This window comes from Heterodontus francisci, chromosome 1, assembly GCF_036365525.1.
Source record: "Heterodontus francisci isolate sHetFra1 chromosome 1, sHetFra1.hap1, whole genome shotgun sequence".
Classification (NCBI taxonomy): Eukaryota; Metazoa; Chordata; class Chondrichthyes; order Heterodontiformes; family Heterodontidae; genus Heterodontus; species Heterodontus francisci.
Window position 1 is genome coordinate 182,566,610 of NC_090371.1, and position 17,768 is coordinate 182,584,377.

The 17,768-nt window shown below is 49.3% G+C and overlaps 1 protein-coding gene across 1 annotated transcript in view; it reads left to right on the top strand.

Annotated features, from left to right (window-relative positions):
- Positions 1 to 2,301: 2,301 nt before the first annotated feature.
- mad2l1 (MAD2 mitotic arrest deficient-like 1 (yeast)) overlaps positions 2,302 to 17,768 on the top strand; it is a 36,493-nt gene continuing 21,026 nt past the window's right edge. Inside the window, exons 1-2 of the mRNA XM_068017223.1 lie at positions 2,302 to 2,400; positions 9,254 to 9,400. Of these exons, the coding sequence (XP_067873324.1) occupies positions 2,328 to 2,400; positions 9,254 to 9,400 (220 nt within the window). The 5' untranslated portion in view covers positions 2,302 to 2,327. The remainder of the gene's footprint in view (positions 2,401 to 9,253; positions 9,401 to 17,768) is intronic.

The following is a 17,768-nucleotide window of genomic DNA, read 5'->3' on the forward strand; positions in this document are numbered from 1 at the left end:
GCACACTCCTCCTTCTTCTCTCTGCTTGAAGCGAAGACAATGAAGACCCATCTCCTGGTGTACTGGGCCTTGGTTCCCTTCCTAATGGAGCGATGCATGGTGAAATCTGTTGCCAATGTCACCGGCTCCAGCCTGGAAAGTTTCTGAGGCAAAGAAATTGAGGGTGATGGTGACCTTGATCACCCTGCTCTGTGACTGCAAGTCCAGTTGGAGAAGGTGGCACAATTCAGTAACCACCAGCTTGGTGAATTGTAGCCACCTCAGACACTTCTCCTGACTGAGGTGGAGCAAAAAGTGTTCTCTGAATACCATAGGTGGGTGGGGGCTTCTGTTGAGAGCCCTCCCTCTCCGCTGCAACCAGCAGCTCTATGGAGCCCAATTTTGTGGTCTTTGTCTGCACAAGGACTATGTGTTGGTCAGCTCTACTAGTGTTATTGCGGACAGAAGTACTTTCTGCAGGTAGGTTGGTTAGGACAAGGTGAAGCAGGTTATTTCATGTCGGTTTCTTTACCATCTGACACAAGCCCAGTCTGGCAGCTACATCCTTCAGGACTGATTGGTGGTACTACTGAAGCAAATTTGGTGGACGACATTGAAGTCTCTAACCCATAGTGCATTCTTTGTCCTTGCTTCTGTCAAATTCTCTTCCAAGTGACGTTCAACATGGAGGAGTACTGATAATGGGTGAGGGGTGGGGGGAGGGGGGGGGTGAGGCAGTAGGTGGTGATCAGCAGGAGGTCCTCTTGACCATGTTTGACCTGAAGCCATGAAACTTCATGTGGTCCAGAATCAACATTGAGGCTTCACAGGGCTACTCTCACTGCTGGTATACCTTTGTACATCCACTACTGGTGTGTATCGCTCCTGCTTGTGGGATAGGTCACAACAAGGAATGGTGATAAAGGAATCTGGAATGTGGTTGCGAGTATGACTATGTCCACCAGTTGTTTCGCTATTCGATGGGACAGCTCACCCAGCTTGAAAAAATAGGCCTCAGATGTTAGTGGGGAGAATTTTGCAAGGTCGACTGGGCTGAGACTATTTTAACCTTAACCTGATGTGTTGCCTGAGTCGTTGTTGATAGTTCCAACTGATTTTTTTTTTGTTATTGAGCTTCACAGGGATTGTTTACATCTGGGTGGCTTCAAAGGGTATCAAGAGTCAAACATATAGTTTAGGACTGGGGTCACGTTGGCAAAGGGAGTAGGAGGTGGCATGCTCCCTTTAATTGCATTCAGGAAGCAGTTAGGTTCATAAATAAAAACAGAAGCTTTTCTTGATTATTTTTTGGATGCAACTAACCAGAAATATTAAATTCAATTTCACAACTTGCCATGGTGACATTGAACTCATGACCTTTGGATTGTTAGTCTTGTACAGTGGTTCTCAAAACAGGGTGTGCAGATCCCTGGTGGTCCCGAGGAACTTTCCAGAGACTCCACAAAATAACTGAACCGTGGCGGATGCTAGCTTGGTGAGAGCCGGAAGGCTGGAACGGAGTACACCTGCCTTATGCACAGCACACAGTGGGCTGGAGGTGAGGCGACTGCCAAGTGACACAAAAATCGTCAGGTAGACCTACAGTTATCAAAATAAAAGCAAAATACTGCGGATCCTGGAAATCTGAAGCAAAAACAAGAAATGCTGGAATCACTCAGCAGGTCTGGCAGCATCTGTGGAAAGAGAAGCAGAGTTAACGTTTCGGGTCAGTGACCCTTCTTCAGAACTGACAAATATTAGAAAAGTCACAGATTATAAACAAGTGAGGTGGGGGTGGGGCAAGAGATATTCTAATATTTGTCAGTTCCGAAGAAGGGTCACTGACCCGAAACATTAACTCTGCTTCTCTTTCCACAGATGCTGCCAGACCTGCTGAGTGATTCCAGCATTTCTTGTTTTTCCTACAGTTATCAAGGCTGGTGGTGGGAGAGAGGTCAACCTTGTTCAAGAGAGCAGAGGTTTAAAATAGTAAACGAGATACTGTGCAGTGAGAAGGCAGGCACACCCATCTCCCTGATCAGTAAGTAAATACTTGTTTTCTTAAAAGCCTTATTAAAACATGTTTTACATGCAGCAGTTTCATATTATGAGTATTTTGTAGAATTATTCATTTGAAAAGGAGTCCTTCGATCAGAAAGGTTTAAGAAGCACTGCTCCAGTATCATCTTCACACTGCACAGCCTGGCCACAGGCTTCTTTAGCGCTCTCAATACTCTCCAACTCCCCCTCGGGGGGGGGGGGGGGGGCTACGCATGCGCAGTTAGGTTAGTTGGGCGGTTTTTTTTTTATCCAGCGCAGGCGCATTGAGGTGTTCGGATTTGAAGACGATGGCGGGTAAAGTGGTGGCGCGAGAAGGCATCACCTTGCGGGGCAGCGCGGCCATTGTGTCCGAGTTCTTCAGTGAGTTACCGGTAACGGGGAGAGAGGGGAAAGCGGGACAGGAACCGGGACTAGGAAGATCGGGCCTGAGGGGGTGATGCAGGGGAGCGTGGACTGCGGGGGGCGGGGGAGCCGGGCCACACATCACAGGCCGTAAGAGTTAATAACACGCAGGGGCGGGGGTGGTAATCTGGAGTGGGTGTGCATTAATCTGGCGCAGGGAGGTGGGGGTGTTAATCTGGAGTGGGTGTGCATTAATCTGGCGCAGGGAGGGGGGGGGTGTTAATCTGGAGTGGGTGTGCATTAATCTGGCGCAGGGAGGTGGGGGTGTTAATCTGGAGTGGGTGTGCATTAATCTGGCGCAGGGAGGGGGGGGTGTTAATCTGGAGTGGGTGTGCATTAATCTGGCGCAGGGGCGGGGGTGGTAATCTGGAGTGGGTGTGCATTAATCTGGCGCAGGGAGGGGGGGTGTTAATCTGGTGGGTGTGCATTAATCTGGTGCAGGGAGGGGGGGGTGTTAATCTGGAGTGGGTGTGCATTAATCTGGCGCAGGGAGGGGGGGGTGTTAATCTGGAGTGGGTGTGCATTAATCTGGCGCAGGGAGGGGGGGGTGTTAATCTGGAGTGGGTGTGCATTAATCTGGCGCAAGGAGGGGGGGTGTTAATCTGGTGGGTGTGCATTAATCTGGCGCAGGGAGGGGGTTGTTAATCTGGAGTGGGGGTGCATTAATCTGGCGCAGGGAGGGGGGGTGTTAATCTGGAGTGGGGGTGCATTAATCTGGCGCAGGGAGGGGGTTGTTAATCTGGAGTGGGTGTGCATTAATCTGGCGCAGGGAGGGGGGGTGTTAATCTGGAGTGGGGGTGCATTAATCTGGCGCAGGGAGGGGGGGGTGTTAATCTGGAGTGGGTGTGCATTAATCTGGCGCAGGGAGGGGGGGGTGTTAATCTGGAGTGGGTGTGCATTAATCTGGCGCAGGGAGGGGGGGGTGTTAATCTGGTGGGTGTGCATTAATCTGGCGCAGGGAGGGGGGGTGTTAATCTGGAGTGGGGGTGCATTAATCTGGTGCAGGGAGGGGGGGGTGTTAATCTGGAGTGGGTGTGCATTAATCTGGTGCAGGGAGGAGGGGGTGTTAATCTGGAGTGGGGGTGCATTAATCTGGCGCAGGGAGGGGGGGGTGTTAATCTGGAGTGGGTGTGCATTAATCTGGCGCAGGGAGGGGGGGGTGTTAATCTGGAGTGGGTGTGCATTAATCTGGCGCAGGGAGGGGGGGGTGTTAATCTGGAGTGGGTGTGCATTAATCTGGCGCAAGGAGGGGGGGTGTTAATCTGGTGGGTGTGCATTAATCTGGCGCAGGGAGGGGGTTGTTAATCTGGAGTGGGGGTGCATTAATCTGGCGCAGGGAGGGGGGGTGTTAATCTGGAGTGGGGGTGCATTAATCTGGTGCAGGGAGGGGGGGGTGTTAATCTGGAGTGGGTGTGCATTAATCTGGTGCAGGGAGGGGGGGGTGTTAATCTGGAGTGGGTGTGCATTAATCTGGTGCAGGGAGGGGGGGGTGTTAATCTGGAGTGGGGGTGCATTAATCTGGTGCAGGGAGGAGGGGGTGTTAATCTGGAGTGGGTGTGCATTAATCTGGCGCAGGGAGTGGGGGGGTGTTAATCTGGAGTGGGTGTGCATTAATCTGGCGCAGGGAGGGGGGGTGTTAATCTGGAGTGGGTGTGCATTAATCTGGCGCAGGGAGGGGTGGTGTTAATCTGTAGTGGGTGTGCATTAATCTGGCGCAGGGAGGGGTGGGGTGTTAATCTGTAGTGGGTGTGCATTAATCTGGCGCAGGGAGGGGTGGGGTGTTAATCTGGAGTGGGGGTGCATTAATCTGGTGCAGGGAGGGGTGGGGTGTCAATCTGGAGTGGGGGTGCATTAATCTGGCGCAGGGAGGGGTGGGGTGTTAATCTGGAGTGGGGGTGCCTTAATCTGGCGCAGGGAGGGGTGGGGTGTTAATCTGGAGTGGGGTGCATTAATCTGGCGCAGGGAGTGGGGGTGCATTAATCTGGTGCAGGGAGGAGGGGGTGTTAATCTGGAGTGGGTGTGCATTAATCTGGCGCAGGGAGGGGGTGTGTTAATCTGGAGTGGGGGTGCATTAATCTGGCGCAGGGAGGGGGGGTTGTTAATCTGGAGTGGGGGTGCATTAATCTGGCGCAGGGAGGGGTGGGGTGTTAATCTGGAGTGGGGGTGCATTAATTTTGCGCAGGGCGGGGGGTGTTAATCTGGAGTGGGCGTGCATTAATTTTGGGCAGGGAGGGAAGTGTGTTAATCTGGAGTGGGGGTGCATTAATTTTGGGCAGGGAGGGGGGATGTTAATCTGGAGTGGGGGTGCATTAATCTGGTGCAGGGAGGGGGTGTGTTAATCTGGAGTGAGGGTGCATTAATCCTGCACAGGGAGGGGGGGGGGGCGTTAATCCTGCGCAGGGAGGGTTGTTAATCTGGAGTGGGGGTGCATTAATCCCGCACGGGGGGCGCGTTAATCTGGAATGGGGGGTGCATTCATCCCGCACAGGGAGGGGGGGCGTGGATCCCGCGCAGGGAGGGGGTGTGTGAATCTGGAGTGGATGTGCGTTAATCCCACGTAGGGAGGTGGGGGCGTTAATCCCGCGCAGGGAAGTGGGGGCGTTAATCCCGCGCAGGGAAGTGGGGGCGTTAATCCCGCGCAGGGAGGGGGTGTGTTAATCTGGAGTGGAGGTGCGGTAATCCCACGCAGGAAGGGGGTCGTTAATCTGGAGTGGGGGTGCATTAATCCCGCGCAGGGATGGGGGGGTGTTCATCCCGCGCAGGGAAGTGGGGGCGGTAATCCTGCGCAGGGAAGGGGGGCATTAATCTGGAGTGGAGGTGCGTTAATCCCACGCAGGGAGGAGGGGAGGTGTTAATCCTGCACAGGGAGGGGGGGGTGCGTTAATCCCGTGCAGGGAGGAGGGGCTGGCGTTAATCCTGCGCGGGTGGTCTTTAATCCCGCGCAGGGAGGGGGACGTTAATCTGGAGTGGGGGTGCATTAATCTCGCGCAGGGAGGGGGCGTTAATCCCACGCAGGGAGGGGGTACGTTAATCACATGCAGGGAGGGGGGGTGTTAATCTGGAGTGTGGGTGCATTAATCCCGTGTGGGGGGGGGACGTTAATCCCGCGCATGGGAGGAGAGGGGGAGTGAATCCCGTGCAGGGGAGGAGTTGGGGGTTGTTAATTCCGCGCAGTGTTGAGGGAGGCATTAATTCCGTTCTGGGGAGGTTGCTGGGTTTTAGTGCCGAGCAGTGTGTGGTGGGTTGAGGGCATATCACCTGTGCGGGGGTAGCGGACTGGTATTCTTGCACAGGAACTGTACAACTGAGTACAGGGGGTGTCAGAAGAGCATGACCTCAGTCTATCGTTCATCCACGTTAATTTTCAACACAGTATACTGTATGAGAAGAGTTGAGAAGACTTGCCAACCAATCAGCGCACTCATACAGTATAAATTGGCTGTTTGCCCTTAGATTGGTATTCTTGCGGATTGTCTTGATGAGTGCAAGATGAAAAGCTTCGACAACATGTCTCTATTTTCAGTAATACTCAAGTTCTGTACTACCAGATGACTAGAGGAAATCTGTGTTCGCCCAGCTCCACATGTCGTTAAACAATGTGAAGGTCAGCAGACATGTGGAACCAGACTTGTTTTTGGATGATGTCACTGAGGGGCAGCATGTAGATGTAAAATAGGAGGGTGCCAAGGATAGATCTTTGGACTCCAGAGGTAATGTTCAAGAGTGGGAGGAGAAGTCATTGCGGGAGATTGTCTGGTTATACCGGATGGATAAAAATGGAACCAACTGAACAGAATCTCATGCAACTGGACAACGGAGGAGAGATGTTGGAGGAGGATGGTTTGGTCAACTAGGCCCAAGGCTGCAGTTCGGTAGAGAAAGAGGTGGAGGGATACCACAGTTGCAGTTGCTTCAGATGTCATTTGTGACTTTGTATAGGGCCTTTTCAATGCTGTCCAGTGATACACTGCAGCCAATATAACAAATTATTTATATTAAATTGGTTTAATAATATAGCAGTAGCCTGAAATAATAGAATGCTGTTTTTGTTTTGATGATGTTACATTTATGGGCGGCACAGTAACGCAGTGGTTAGCACCGCAGCCTCACAGCTCCAGCGACCCAGGTTCAATTCTGGGTACTGCCTGTGCGGAGTTTGCAAGTTCTCCCTGTGACCGCGTGGGTTTTCGCTGGGTGCTCTGGTTTCCTCCCACATGCCAAAGACTTGCAGGTTGATACGTAAAATGGCCATTGTAAATTGCCCCTAGTATAGGTAGGTGGTAGGGAAATATAAGGGAAGGTGGGGATGTGGTAGGAACATGGGATTAATGTAGGATTAGTATAAATGGGTGGTTGTTGGTCGGCACAGACGCGGTGGGCCGAAGGGCCTGTTTCAGTGCTGTATCTGTAAAATAAATTCAGATTGTTTGTGTACTTCAATTTATTGACCACTTGGTTACACACTTAACTTTTGAGTCAGAAGATTAGTGGGTTCAAACACCAAGTTTAGCTTCGTAATCAAATGTGCCCTACCACAATGCAGTACTGACAGTGCTGTTGTTCTTCTGGTGAAATGTTTATTTGCATTCCCTTCAACCTGTTCCAATAAATGATAACGATCCCACATCATTTGTTGAAGAGCAGTATTTGCTGCCCATCCCTAATTTCCCTTGACAACTGAGTGGCTTGCTAGTCCATTTCAGAGGGCAGTTAAGAGTCAACCACATTGCTGTGGGTTTGGAGTCACATGTAGGTCAGACCAGGGAAGGACGGCAGATTTCCTTCCCTTAAGGATATTGGTGAAACCGATTTTTTTTTTAACGACAAAGTCGATCGCTTCATGGCACCATTGCTGAGACTAGCTTTCAATTCTACATTTTCTATTAATTAATTGAATTTAGATTCCACCAGCTGCCCTGTTGGGATTTGAACCTGAGTCCCCAGGGCATTAACCTGGGCCTCTAGATTACTGCTACACTACCGTCTTCCCCCATTACTTCTGTCTACTGTTACCACCATAAAACAATTAACTGATCTTTGTTTTACAGCTGTTTGAAGTTTTGCTATTCAGAAAACATGTCTTTGGCCACACATTAGTCGCTATGCTCAAAAGTAATTTGTTGCATGTGCTTTTCACTGTTTCCAAGATGTGATGTGGTACTGTGTAAACGCCAGTCTCACTTTCTGTAGTCTTTGCTCACCAAGATGTACTTGGTATCAAAACTACCCTTTATCTCTGGATTGTATCTGGGGAAAATGGGTTTATTGGTGATTTGCCATCACTGTAATCTTAGCTCAGAACAGGATGTTACATAGAATTCATCATCATTGGCAATCCCTCTTGTCAAGGCTGATTCTTTCTTGCTGATAGCTGGGTGGAAGTGAGATGTCAGTGTTGGTTGTGGGTTTGCAAATGACTTTTGTGCCCTATTTTAGCCTTGCAGGCTGTCCCACTGTGAGGACATCGGTTGCCGGCTGGTAGAGATGGTGGTGGATTGTTGGCTCGAGTAGCTGCCCTCTCTTTCTGTGTCTCTTGCTGTTCTCTCTCAGTGGCTGCTCTTGTTGTTTGGAAGGTCTTGACACCGTTTTTGATGATGGATTGCCATTTTGGTCACAGTAGAGCATCATCTTCCCATGTGTTGATGTTAATAGAGCAGACTTTTGTGGAGGCTCTGAGATTGTCTTTGAAACATCTCCTTCGGCCCCTGTATGAACTGGCTGCCTGGTGTAGCTCTGAGTAGAGCACCTGTTTGGGCAGTCTTGAGTCGGGCATTCTGGTGACATGTCCTGTCCATCTCAGCTGATGTGAAATTATCATGGCCCTCTGTACTTGGCATGTCTGTTTGATGCTCACATTTGTTCTTTTGTCCTCTGACATGATTTGAAAGATCCTTCTAAGACAGCGTTGATGACGTCCTCGGGCCTTGCTATGGTGTTTATAAGTAGTCCAAGCTTCAGCACCATAGAGAAAGAAGAACCACTGCCTGATAGAATTACATAGAATGTGTAGCACAGAAGCAGTCCATTGAGCCTAACAGGTCTACTCCAGTGTTTATACTCCACATGAGCTTCCTTCCCAATGTTCCCCATAAGCCATGCAGCTATGCAACAACCCCAGAGTCCCTGCGTAGGCAGTGAAAAATACAGCTTCTTTAGGTTACTGTGCATGTGAGGCTGCGCAAAAAAATTTAAAGGGGTTGCACACTTAAATCGCCCACGTGCTCCACAAAAATATTAGAGGAAATGCTGTTCCTTCCAAAGCCTTTTTCTCCCTCATGTACTTACCTAGCCTAAATGCTGTTTATTAGTGTCTATAATATTCTACATCAGTATGAGTCACCTTTTCATCCTCCCTTTTCTGTCTCGCTATCCTCATTTCCCATACCAGTGAAGTTGATATTTCAGATATGAATTTTAATCTTTTTTGTATTTATGAATTTGTGTCTACTAGTAACTGCCTTCATTTTGCCTGGAACCCAAAGGTCTTGGGATAGAACAAAATATCCCATCAGTCTGGTCTGAGTTTGCATTCTGTTTAGTTAAATGACAGTGTACTGTAGCCAGCTGTACTGTCCAGTCTTTCACATTTGTGTTTGTGTTATTTTGTGATCATTAGTGGGAAAAAATATTTTCAGAAACATTAACAATGTGTTGATGTTGAGGAATACTGTCATGGAAATGCAGTGTTGGATAAAAATTTCAGCAACTGTTCTGAGTGTTTTGCCACACAATACAGAACGTTGCTTATTGACCTGCAGTAGCATATGGTTCATTTTTACATAATGGAAATGATCAATTGTTCATGTTTTAGATTATGGGATCAACAGTATCTTGTATCAACGTGGAATCTATCCACCGGAATCTTTCACACGATTACAGAAGTATGGACTTACAATGCTTGTTACAACGGATCCTGTCCTTAACAACTATTTGAAGAACGTAGTTGACCAGCTAAAAGGTATTGCTCTGGTTGATTTTCAATTTTGCATTGCAAGGTTTTGAGCATGTTGTTTATTTCAGTTTTTTGTAAGAGTAGGCCAAATCTGGTCAGTTGATTTTGTAAGTGTTATGACCAGTTGAGAAGGGGTCTAGGGTTCCCTCTCAGCCTTTGCCTGGTTCAACCGTAACAGGGTTTAATTTTTTAAAACACCGTGTTTTTAGCTCCCCCTTAGTGAATCCTTGTTCACTGCTCCAATTGTAAGGCAAAGAAATCAAACAGGTTTCCTTAGATTTAAACAAGAAAGGTAGAAGTTTATTAATCTTAAGTTCTAATCTGGTTACCGACTTCGAATGCAATGCGACCACACTAGCATGCATATGCGATAAACACACACGCAGACAGAGACAGAAAAGTAGAAAAGAATAAAGGGCAAAAGTTTGAGGCAATAGATGGCCTTCTATTTTACTGTCCTTTGAGTTTGCTGTGAAGTCTTTGGTTGCCGATCAGACTTGCAATTCGTTGGGGCCCAGTGCACGCTTCAGCTTGTTTCGAGGTCGGGGTCTTTTCTCTCTTGAGATCTACGTGTCATCCGTGGGTCCGGTGGCTTGGGAGAAAGTGTGAGAGAGAGACAGACAGACAGGCGAGAGACTTGCTTGTTTCAGCTTCAGTTTCCAACTGCCTTTTGCCTTTCTCTGTGGCACAATTCCAAAAACCCTCAGGTTGCTCAGCAGGTTAGTCATGTGACGAGCTGGTTTGACCACTTCTGTTTCTGGATTCTGCCATCTTAGCAGTCATCCTGGAATGTGAGCGCCCTCACTTCAATGTCTGGTGATAATAGCTTATTTTGGGTTAAATGAACCAGGTAATAGTCTTTTGCCTCTCCAAGCGCTATCTGTTAGTATGCAAATGTTTTTCCAGCCAAGTGTCTGTGATTTTTTTTTTAAACAAGTCCTTTCTTCACTCCAGCAACGGTTTAAAATCAATGTTCATATGACAAAATTAATATGCTTCATTCTTGGCAGGTGGGGGTGTGCATGACATAAATCTGATGAAATAATTCTGGGATCTGTTCTGTTGACTGTTCTAGCTTCACTGAATAACATTGATATATCAGCCATGGCTCAGTGGTAGCACTCTCACCTCTGAGTCAGTAGGTTGTGAGTTCATTCCCTACTCCAGGCACATGAGCTTTTAATCTAAACTAGCACTCCAGAGGGAGTGCTTCGCTGTTGGAGTCTTTCGGATGAGATGTTAAACTGAGACCCCATGTGCACTCTCAAGTGGCTATAAAAGATCCCATGGCACTATTTTGAAGCAGAGTAGAGGAGTTCTCCCTGGTGTCCTGGCAAATATTTATATCTCAACTAAGATTACTTAAAACTGATTATCAAGTCATTATCACCTTGCTCTATATGAGAGCTTGCTTTGTGTATATTGGCTGCCATGTTTCCTACATTACGATAGTGGCCATACTTACAAAGTAATTCATTGACCATAAAGGACTTTGGGGTGTTGTGAAAAACGCTATATAAATGCAAGTTCTTAACGTGAAACAAAGTACACAATCTTGGAGGGGTCTCAACTATTCGACGACTTAAGCTTCTGACGTAAAGCTCTGAACGTTGAGCCCATGGACCCTGAGCCTATGGCAGCAGAAGTTCTGCTACCTCATTGATGTTTTTGATCACGTTTCTGCAGTTAGCCATTTGCTCTCGGCTTGATTGCTTAAAAGGGAAAAAATGGAAGCTACAAAAACCTAGGTGTTCTGGCCTAGTTACAAAATAAATGTCTTCCGAGAAGACATTCTCTTGGGTGCCCCCAATTCTCCAGTGCTGGTCTTGTCCTGACTATTTTGCCTGCTGCTGCCACTATGCATAAGTCATCAGTGATATGAGATGGAAAGGAGCAAACAAGAGAGAAAAGAGTAACAGAATAAGGCAGCCTAAGGATTGAATATCTGGTGAGAATGTTTGGAGATGTATCATCAGAAGGGCTATATGGTATTTTGCTATTCTGTTTGTGGGATAAGATGGTGGTCCTATAGGAGAGATTGAGTAGAATGAGCCTATATTCTCTACAGTTTAGAAAAATGAGAGGTGATCTCATTGAAGCGTAAAAGATTCTGAGGGGGTTGACAGTGTAGATGCTGAGAGGCTGTTGCCCCTAACTGGAGAGTCTAGAACTAGGGGGCATAGTCTCAGGATAAGAATTGACCATTTAGGAAAGTGACGAGGAGAAATACCTTCACTCAGGGTTGTGAATCTTTGGAATTCTCTCCCCCAGGGAGCTATAGATGCTCAGTTGTTGAGTTCTATTCAAAGGTGAGATCAATAGATTTTTGGTCTCAAGGAAATTAAGGGATACGGAGATCAGGCAGGAAAATGGAGTTGAGGTCAAAGAACAGCATGATCTTATTGAATGGCGGAGCAGGCTCAAATGTCCATACTCCTATTTCTTATGTTACTATCTCTGGATTACTGCCTGAGCCATGAGCAAATTGGCATAGGGTAAATAAGATCAGAGCATTGAATGCGTGGCTCAAAGATTGTTGTTGGAGAAATTGGTTTTGATTCATGGGACTGGCACCAGTACTGGGAAAAAAGGGAGCTGTACCATTGGGACTGCCTTCACCTGAACCACTAAAATAAAAGCAAAATACTGCAGATGCTGGAAATCTGAAACAAAACAAAATGTGCTGGAAATATTCAGCAGGTCTGGCAGCATCTGTGGAGAGAGAAGCAATGTTAGCACTTCAGGTCTGACCTTTCATCAGAACTGGCAAAGGTTAGAAAATAATTAGGTTTTAAGCAAGTGAAGGGGAGGAGAATGGGGGAGAGAACAAAGGGAAAGGTGTTTGATAGGGCAGAGGGTGATTAAATAACAAAGCGGTCCTGGGACGAAGGCAAAGTTTGTGGTGAAAGACAAACATTAGTCCAGAGAGACTGTTAATAGTGGAATAATGAGCATCTCTGACTACATAATAAGCAGGCACAGGGTTAAAAAATAAAATATTAAGAAAAGGCCAGTCATGCTCTGAACTTATTGGACTCAATGTTCAGTCCACAAGGCTGGAGAGTGCCCTACCGAAAGCAATTGGGAAAAGGCATGAAATATCCCCAGATAGTGCGTTGAATAATAGAATGCTCGTAAATGGTATTGGAGGAAAGTATATGCCCATACCTTTATACCAGGTGCACCTGGAGTGCAACCTTGTTTCAGGACTGGTAACTGTGGGGATTGTTCCTAGTTTACCTATGGACAGGATTGACCTGCTCCTGGGTAATGATCTGGTAGGGGTGAAGGTGGTAGCTTCCCCAGTAGTTTTAGAGAGACCAAAAAAGGTCAGGGAGACAGAGCAGTTACAGGAAAAGGTCCCTGGCATTTTCCCTGACTGTGTGGTGACTCAGTCTATGGCCAAATAAGCTCCGTCAAAGGAGGCTGAACTGGCACTGCAGACAGATGACTCTACTGTCTGGTTGTCTGAAACCTCCTTTGGGAAGTTAGAGGACCCAAAGGATGGGTTAAACAGATCTTCCTTGGTTGAGGCTCAGCAAGCTGACCCAGTGTTAAAAGAAGTTAGTATAGACTGCCCAAACTGAAGCTGAAGCAGAGGGAATTCCGGAGTGCTGCTATTAGAAGGACGAGGTGCTGATGAGGAAGTGGAGACCTCCTCTCACAGACATGCAGTCGAAAAATGGACAGTGGTTCACCAGGTAGTGGTGCTGCTGAAGTATCGTAGGGAAATATTGAGAATACCCACGATATTCCAATGGCTGGACATATCGGTATCAGAAAAACCCAAGCCTGCATCAGACAGCATTTTCACTGGTCACAACTCCACAAGGATGTGGTGGAGTTCTGTAAGACTTGTCACACATGCCAGGTTGTGGGGAAGCCTCAACCTGCAATAAAACCTGTACCCCTAATTCCCATACCGGCTTTTGGGGAATCATTCAGCAGAGAGCTGGTAGATTTAGTGGGGCACTGCCGGAAACAAAAGAGGGCTACCAGTATCTTATCACCATTATGGATGGGGCTACTCGATTTCCAGAGGCTATCCCTCTAAGAACTATCTCTGCCAAGGTAGTGTTGGAGGGGCTAACGCAATTCTTCACCTGATATGGGCTGCCTGCTGAGATCCAGTCAGATCAGGGCACAGATGTTATGTCCAGTATTTTTCAAAAGATCATGGCTAATCTGGGCATAACCCAGCTAAAGTCCTCAGCTTGCCACCCACAGTCACAAGGGGCTTTGGAGCGGTACCTCCAGACCCTAAAACAATGATCAGGGCATACTGCTATGAGTACCCCCATGACTGGGACTGAGGGCTGGGATTTCTTCTGTTTGTTACTAGGGACTCACCCAATGGCTTTAGTCCCTTTGAATTCGTTCATGGACACGAGGTGAGAGGTCCTCTAAACCGAATCAAGTAGAGGTTTTTGGGACACGAGGACGAATCTTCCCTGTTAGACTACATCTCCATGTTCTGGGAGCGGCCCACAAGAGCCTGTGCGGTGGCTCAGGAACACCTAAAAACCTCCCAGACAGCTATGAAAAGGCAGGTGGATAAACATGCCAAGGCCAGAACATCTCAGTCCAGAGATCATGTGTTATTGCTATTGACAATACAGGGAGAACCTTTGAAAGTGTGGTTCAGTGGCCCATATAGAGTAATAAAGAGAATTAGCAAGGTGAGTTATATAATTGACACCCCAGATCATAGGAAAAAGCAAAGGCTGTGCTACATCAATATGTTAAAATGGTATCACAGCCAGGAAGGGGATAAACGAACACAAGTCTGTCAGGCAGTCATGAAAGAGGAGGGCAAAAGGGACAGTGAGGGTGAGTTAGAGGAAGGCCAGGAGGATTCCCAAATCGAACCCCTTACCCTCCTGAAACGTTCGGGAAATTAGACACTGTACTCTCCTATTTAAACACAGAACAGAGAGGAGCCCAAACAAGGCTGCACACCCGTTTAAAGGGATTTGCAGGGACAAACTAGGATGCACACCCCTTACCCTACACAATCTTGGGTGTAGGAGAGACCCCTCTCATAAAACAAAATCCCTATTGCCTAGGTCCCAGGAAACCGACCGAGGTTTGGGAGGAAATTCAGACTGAAGAACTAGAAATTAAAGATTTCAAATCCTGCTTGTTGACTGACCACCTTTACATGCTGTGGCTACATTCCGTAACCCCGTTGGAGGAAATCATCTACATCGCTGTCTCCAGGACACTCACCGAACCAGTCAGATACCTCTTCAAACTAAAGGCACAGGACCACTGAATTCAACTAGAAGCCAGCTGAATCACTAAACTGCACAGACTGTGCAACTTTTTGTATGGACTCTAACTCAACCACTCTATCTTTCCCCACTCTAACCTATTCACGTGTGTGTGAGAGAGTGCAAGTTGATGCGTTGTTTATTATTTTGTTAGTTCGGTTTAGGTGCAGTAAAGTTAACCTCTTTCTTTGTTAACTCAAGAAAGCCTGTCCAATTGGTTCTTGTTATGATCATAACAAGGAAGTAATCAAACTGCATTGGCTAGTATATCCACTTTCAGAAAGAATTAAACCTATTGTGGTTAAACAAGGAGAGGGAAAAGGAGGAAGCCCTTCAACCCCTCCTCACTTGACCGTAACAATATACTCAAGGCTGAGTTAGACAGATTTTTGATCTACAAGGAAGTTGAGGGTTATGGGGGGCCAGCAGGAAATGAAGTTAAGACCACAATTCGATCAGCCATGATCTTATTGAATGGTGAAGCAGGCTTGAGGGGCTGAATGGCCTCCTCCTCCTATTTCTTATGATCTTATGCTTTTTAATGTTCTTGTGAGGTGCCACTGACTAGCAGGTGTTTTGGAAAGGTGGGAGACATGAGAAACAACTTAGTGCTAGTGGAGATAGAGAATAACTTGGAAGATAGGTTAAGAGGTAGAGGGGAATGTAAGACTCTGTCAAAATCCGATTAGGATGCCATTCTTTCCACCAATGACAAATACTAAAAAGCTAACAAAAAAGGTTTCAAAATCATTATTAGTAATTCAGTTTCTGGACTGTTGGAAGCTAATTTGTCAGGCTTTTTAGAACAGTTTCCAGCAGTACACCAAACAGTGTTAAAAGTGGACGGCACAGTGGTGCTGTGGTTAGCACCGCAGCCACACAGCTCCAGAGACCCTGGTTCGATTCTGGGTACTGCCTGTGCGCGGAGTTTGCAAGTTCTCCCTGTGACCGCGTGGGTTTTTGCCGGGTGCTCTGGTTTCCTCCCACAGCCAAAGACTTGCAGGTGATAGGTAAATGACCACAATTGTTGACAACGCGATTGGTAGGTGGCGCTGTTTTGGCACATGCGCAAATCCAGCATGTGCCATGAAACGTCACAGATTGCGACTGTAGCAGCTGCCAGGACTAAAGATGGCGCTGCTCAAAGAATCACAGAGATGAACCTAACAAACACGTGCAGAATACAATGGCCGGAGTGAGAGAGTGGAGCGGGCCGGGGAGAGCAGCGCGGGGAGACCAGCGGTAGCGATGGGGTGGGGGGGGGGAGGAGGAGAAAGAGAGGGGGGGAGGAGGAGAAGAGAGGGGGGAGGAGAGAAGAGAGGGGGGGAGGAGGAGAAAGAGAGGGGGGAGGAGGAGAAAGAGAGGGGGGGGAGGAGGAGAAGAGAGGGAGAGGGGGGGAGGAGGAGAAAGAGAGGGGGGGGAGAGAAAGAGAGGGGGGAGGAGGAGAAAGAGAGGGGGGGGAGGAGGAGAAAGAGAGGGGGGGAGGAGGAGAAAGAGAGGGGGGGAGGAGGAGAAAGAGAGGGGGGAGGAGGAGAAAGAGAGGGGGGAGGAGGAGAAAGAGAGGGGGGAGGAGGAGAAAGAGAGGGGGGGAGGAGAGAAAGAGAGGGGGGAGGAGGAGAAAGAGAGGGGGGAGGAGGAGAAAGAGAGGGGGGGAGGAGGAGAAAGAGAGGGGGGGAGGAGGAGAAAGAGATGGGGGGAGGAGGAGAAAGAGAGGGGGGGAGGAGGAGAAAGAGGGGGGGGGGAGGAGAAAGAGAGGGGGGGAGGAGGAGAAAGAGAGGGGGGGAGGAGGAGAAAGAGAGGGGGGGGAGGAGGAGAAAGAGAGGGGGGAGGAGGAGAAAGAGAGGGGGGGAGGAGGAGAAAGAGAGGGGGGAGGAGAAGGGGGAGGAGGAGAAAGAGAGGGTGGAGGAGAAGGGGGGAGGAGGAGAAAGAAGAGGGGGGGAGGAGAAGGGGGGAGGAGGAGAAAGAGAGGGGGGGAGGAGAAGGAGGGAGGGGGGAGAGAGGGGGGAGAGAAGGAGGGAGGGGGGAAGAGAAGGAGGAGAAGCGAGGGGGGGGGGGAGAGGGAGGGAGGGAGAGGGAAGGGGGGGAGAGGGAGGGAGGGAGAGGGAGGGGGGGAGAAGTAGAGGGAGAGGGAGGGGGGGGAGAAGGAGGGGGGAGAAGGAGAGAGGGAGAGGGGGGGAGAAGGAGAGAGGAGGGGGGGGAGAAGGAGAGAGAGAGAGGGAGGGGGAGGGGGGGAGAAGGAGAGGGAGGGGGAGGGGGGAGAAGGAGAGAGGGAGAGGGAGGGGGGAGAAGGAGAAGGAGGAGGAGGGGGGGAGAAGGAGAGGGGAGGGGGGGGAAGGAGAAAGAGAGGGGGGGAAGGAGAAAGAGAGGGGGGGAGGAGAAGAGGGAGAGGGGGCAGAAGGAGGGGGGAGAGGGAGGGAGGCAGAAGGAGGGGGGAGAGGGAGGGGGGGGGGAGAGGGAGGGAGGGGGGGGAGAAGGAGAGAGGGGGAGGGAGGGGGAGGGAGGGGGGGAGAAGGAGAGAGGGGGAGGGAGAAGGAGAGAGGGGGAGGGAGAAGGAGAGAGGGGGAGGGAGAAGGAGAGAGGGGGGAGGGAGGGAGAAGGAGAGAGGGGGAGGGAGGAGAAGAGAGAGAGTGAGAGAGTGGACTTGGGATATAGTGTATCTGGGAGGAGAGTGGAGAGAGAGGGGGAGGGAGGGAGAAGGAGAGAGGGGGAGGGAGGGAGAAGGAGAGAGGGGGAGGGAGGGAGAAGGAGAGAGGGGGAGGGAGGGAGGGGGGGGAGAAGGAGAGAGAGGAGGGGGGGAGAAGGAGAGAGAGGGAGAGGGAGGGGGGAGAAGGAGAGAGAGAGGGAGGGGGGGAGAAGGAGAGAGGGAGGGAGGGGGGGAGAAGGAGAGAGAGAGGGAGAGGGAGGGGGGGGAGAAGGAGAGAGAGAGAGAGGGAGGGGGAGGGGGGGAGAAGGAGAGAGGGAGGGGGAGGGGGGGGAGAAGGAGAGAGGGAGGGAGGGGGGAGAAGGAGAGAGGGAGAGGGGAGGGGGGGAGAAGGAGAGAGGGAGGGGGGGGGGAAGGAGAAAGAGAGGGGGGAAGGAGAAAGAGAGGGGGGGAGGAGAAA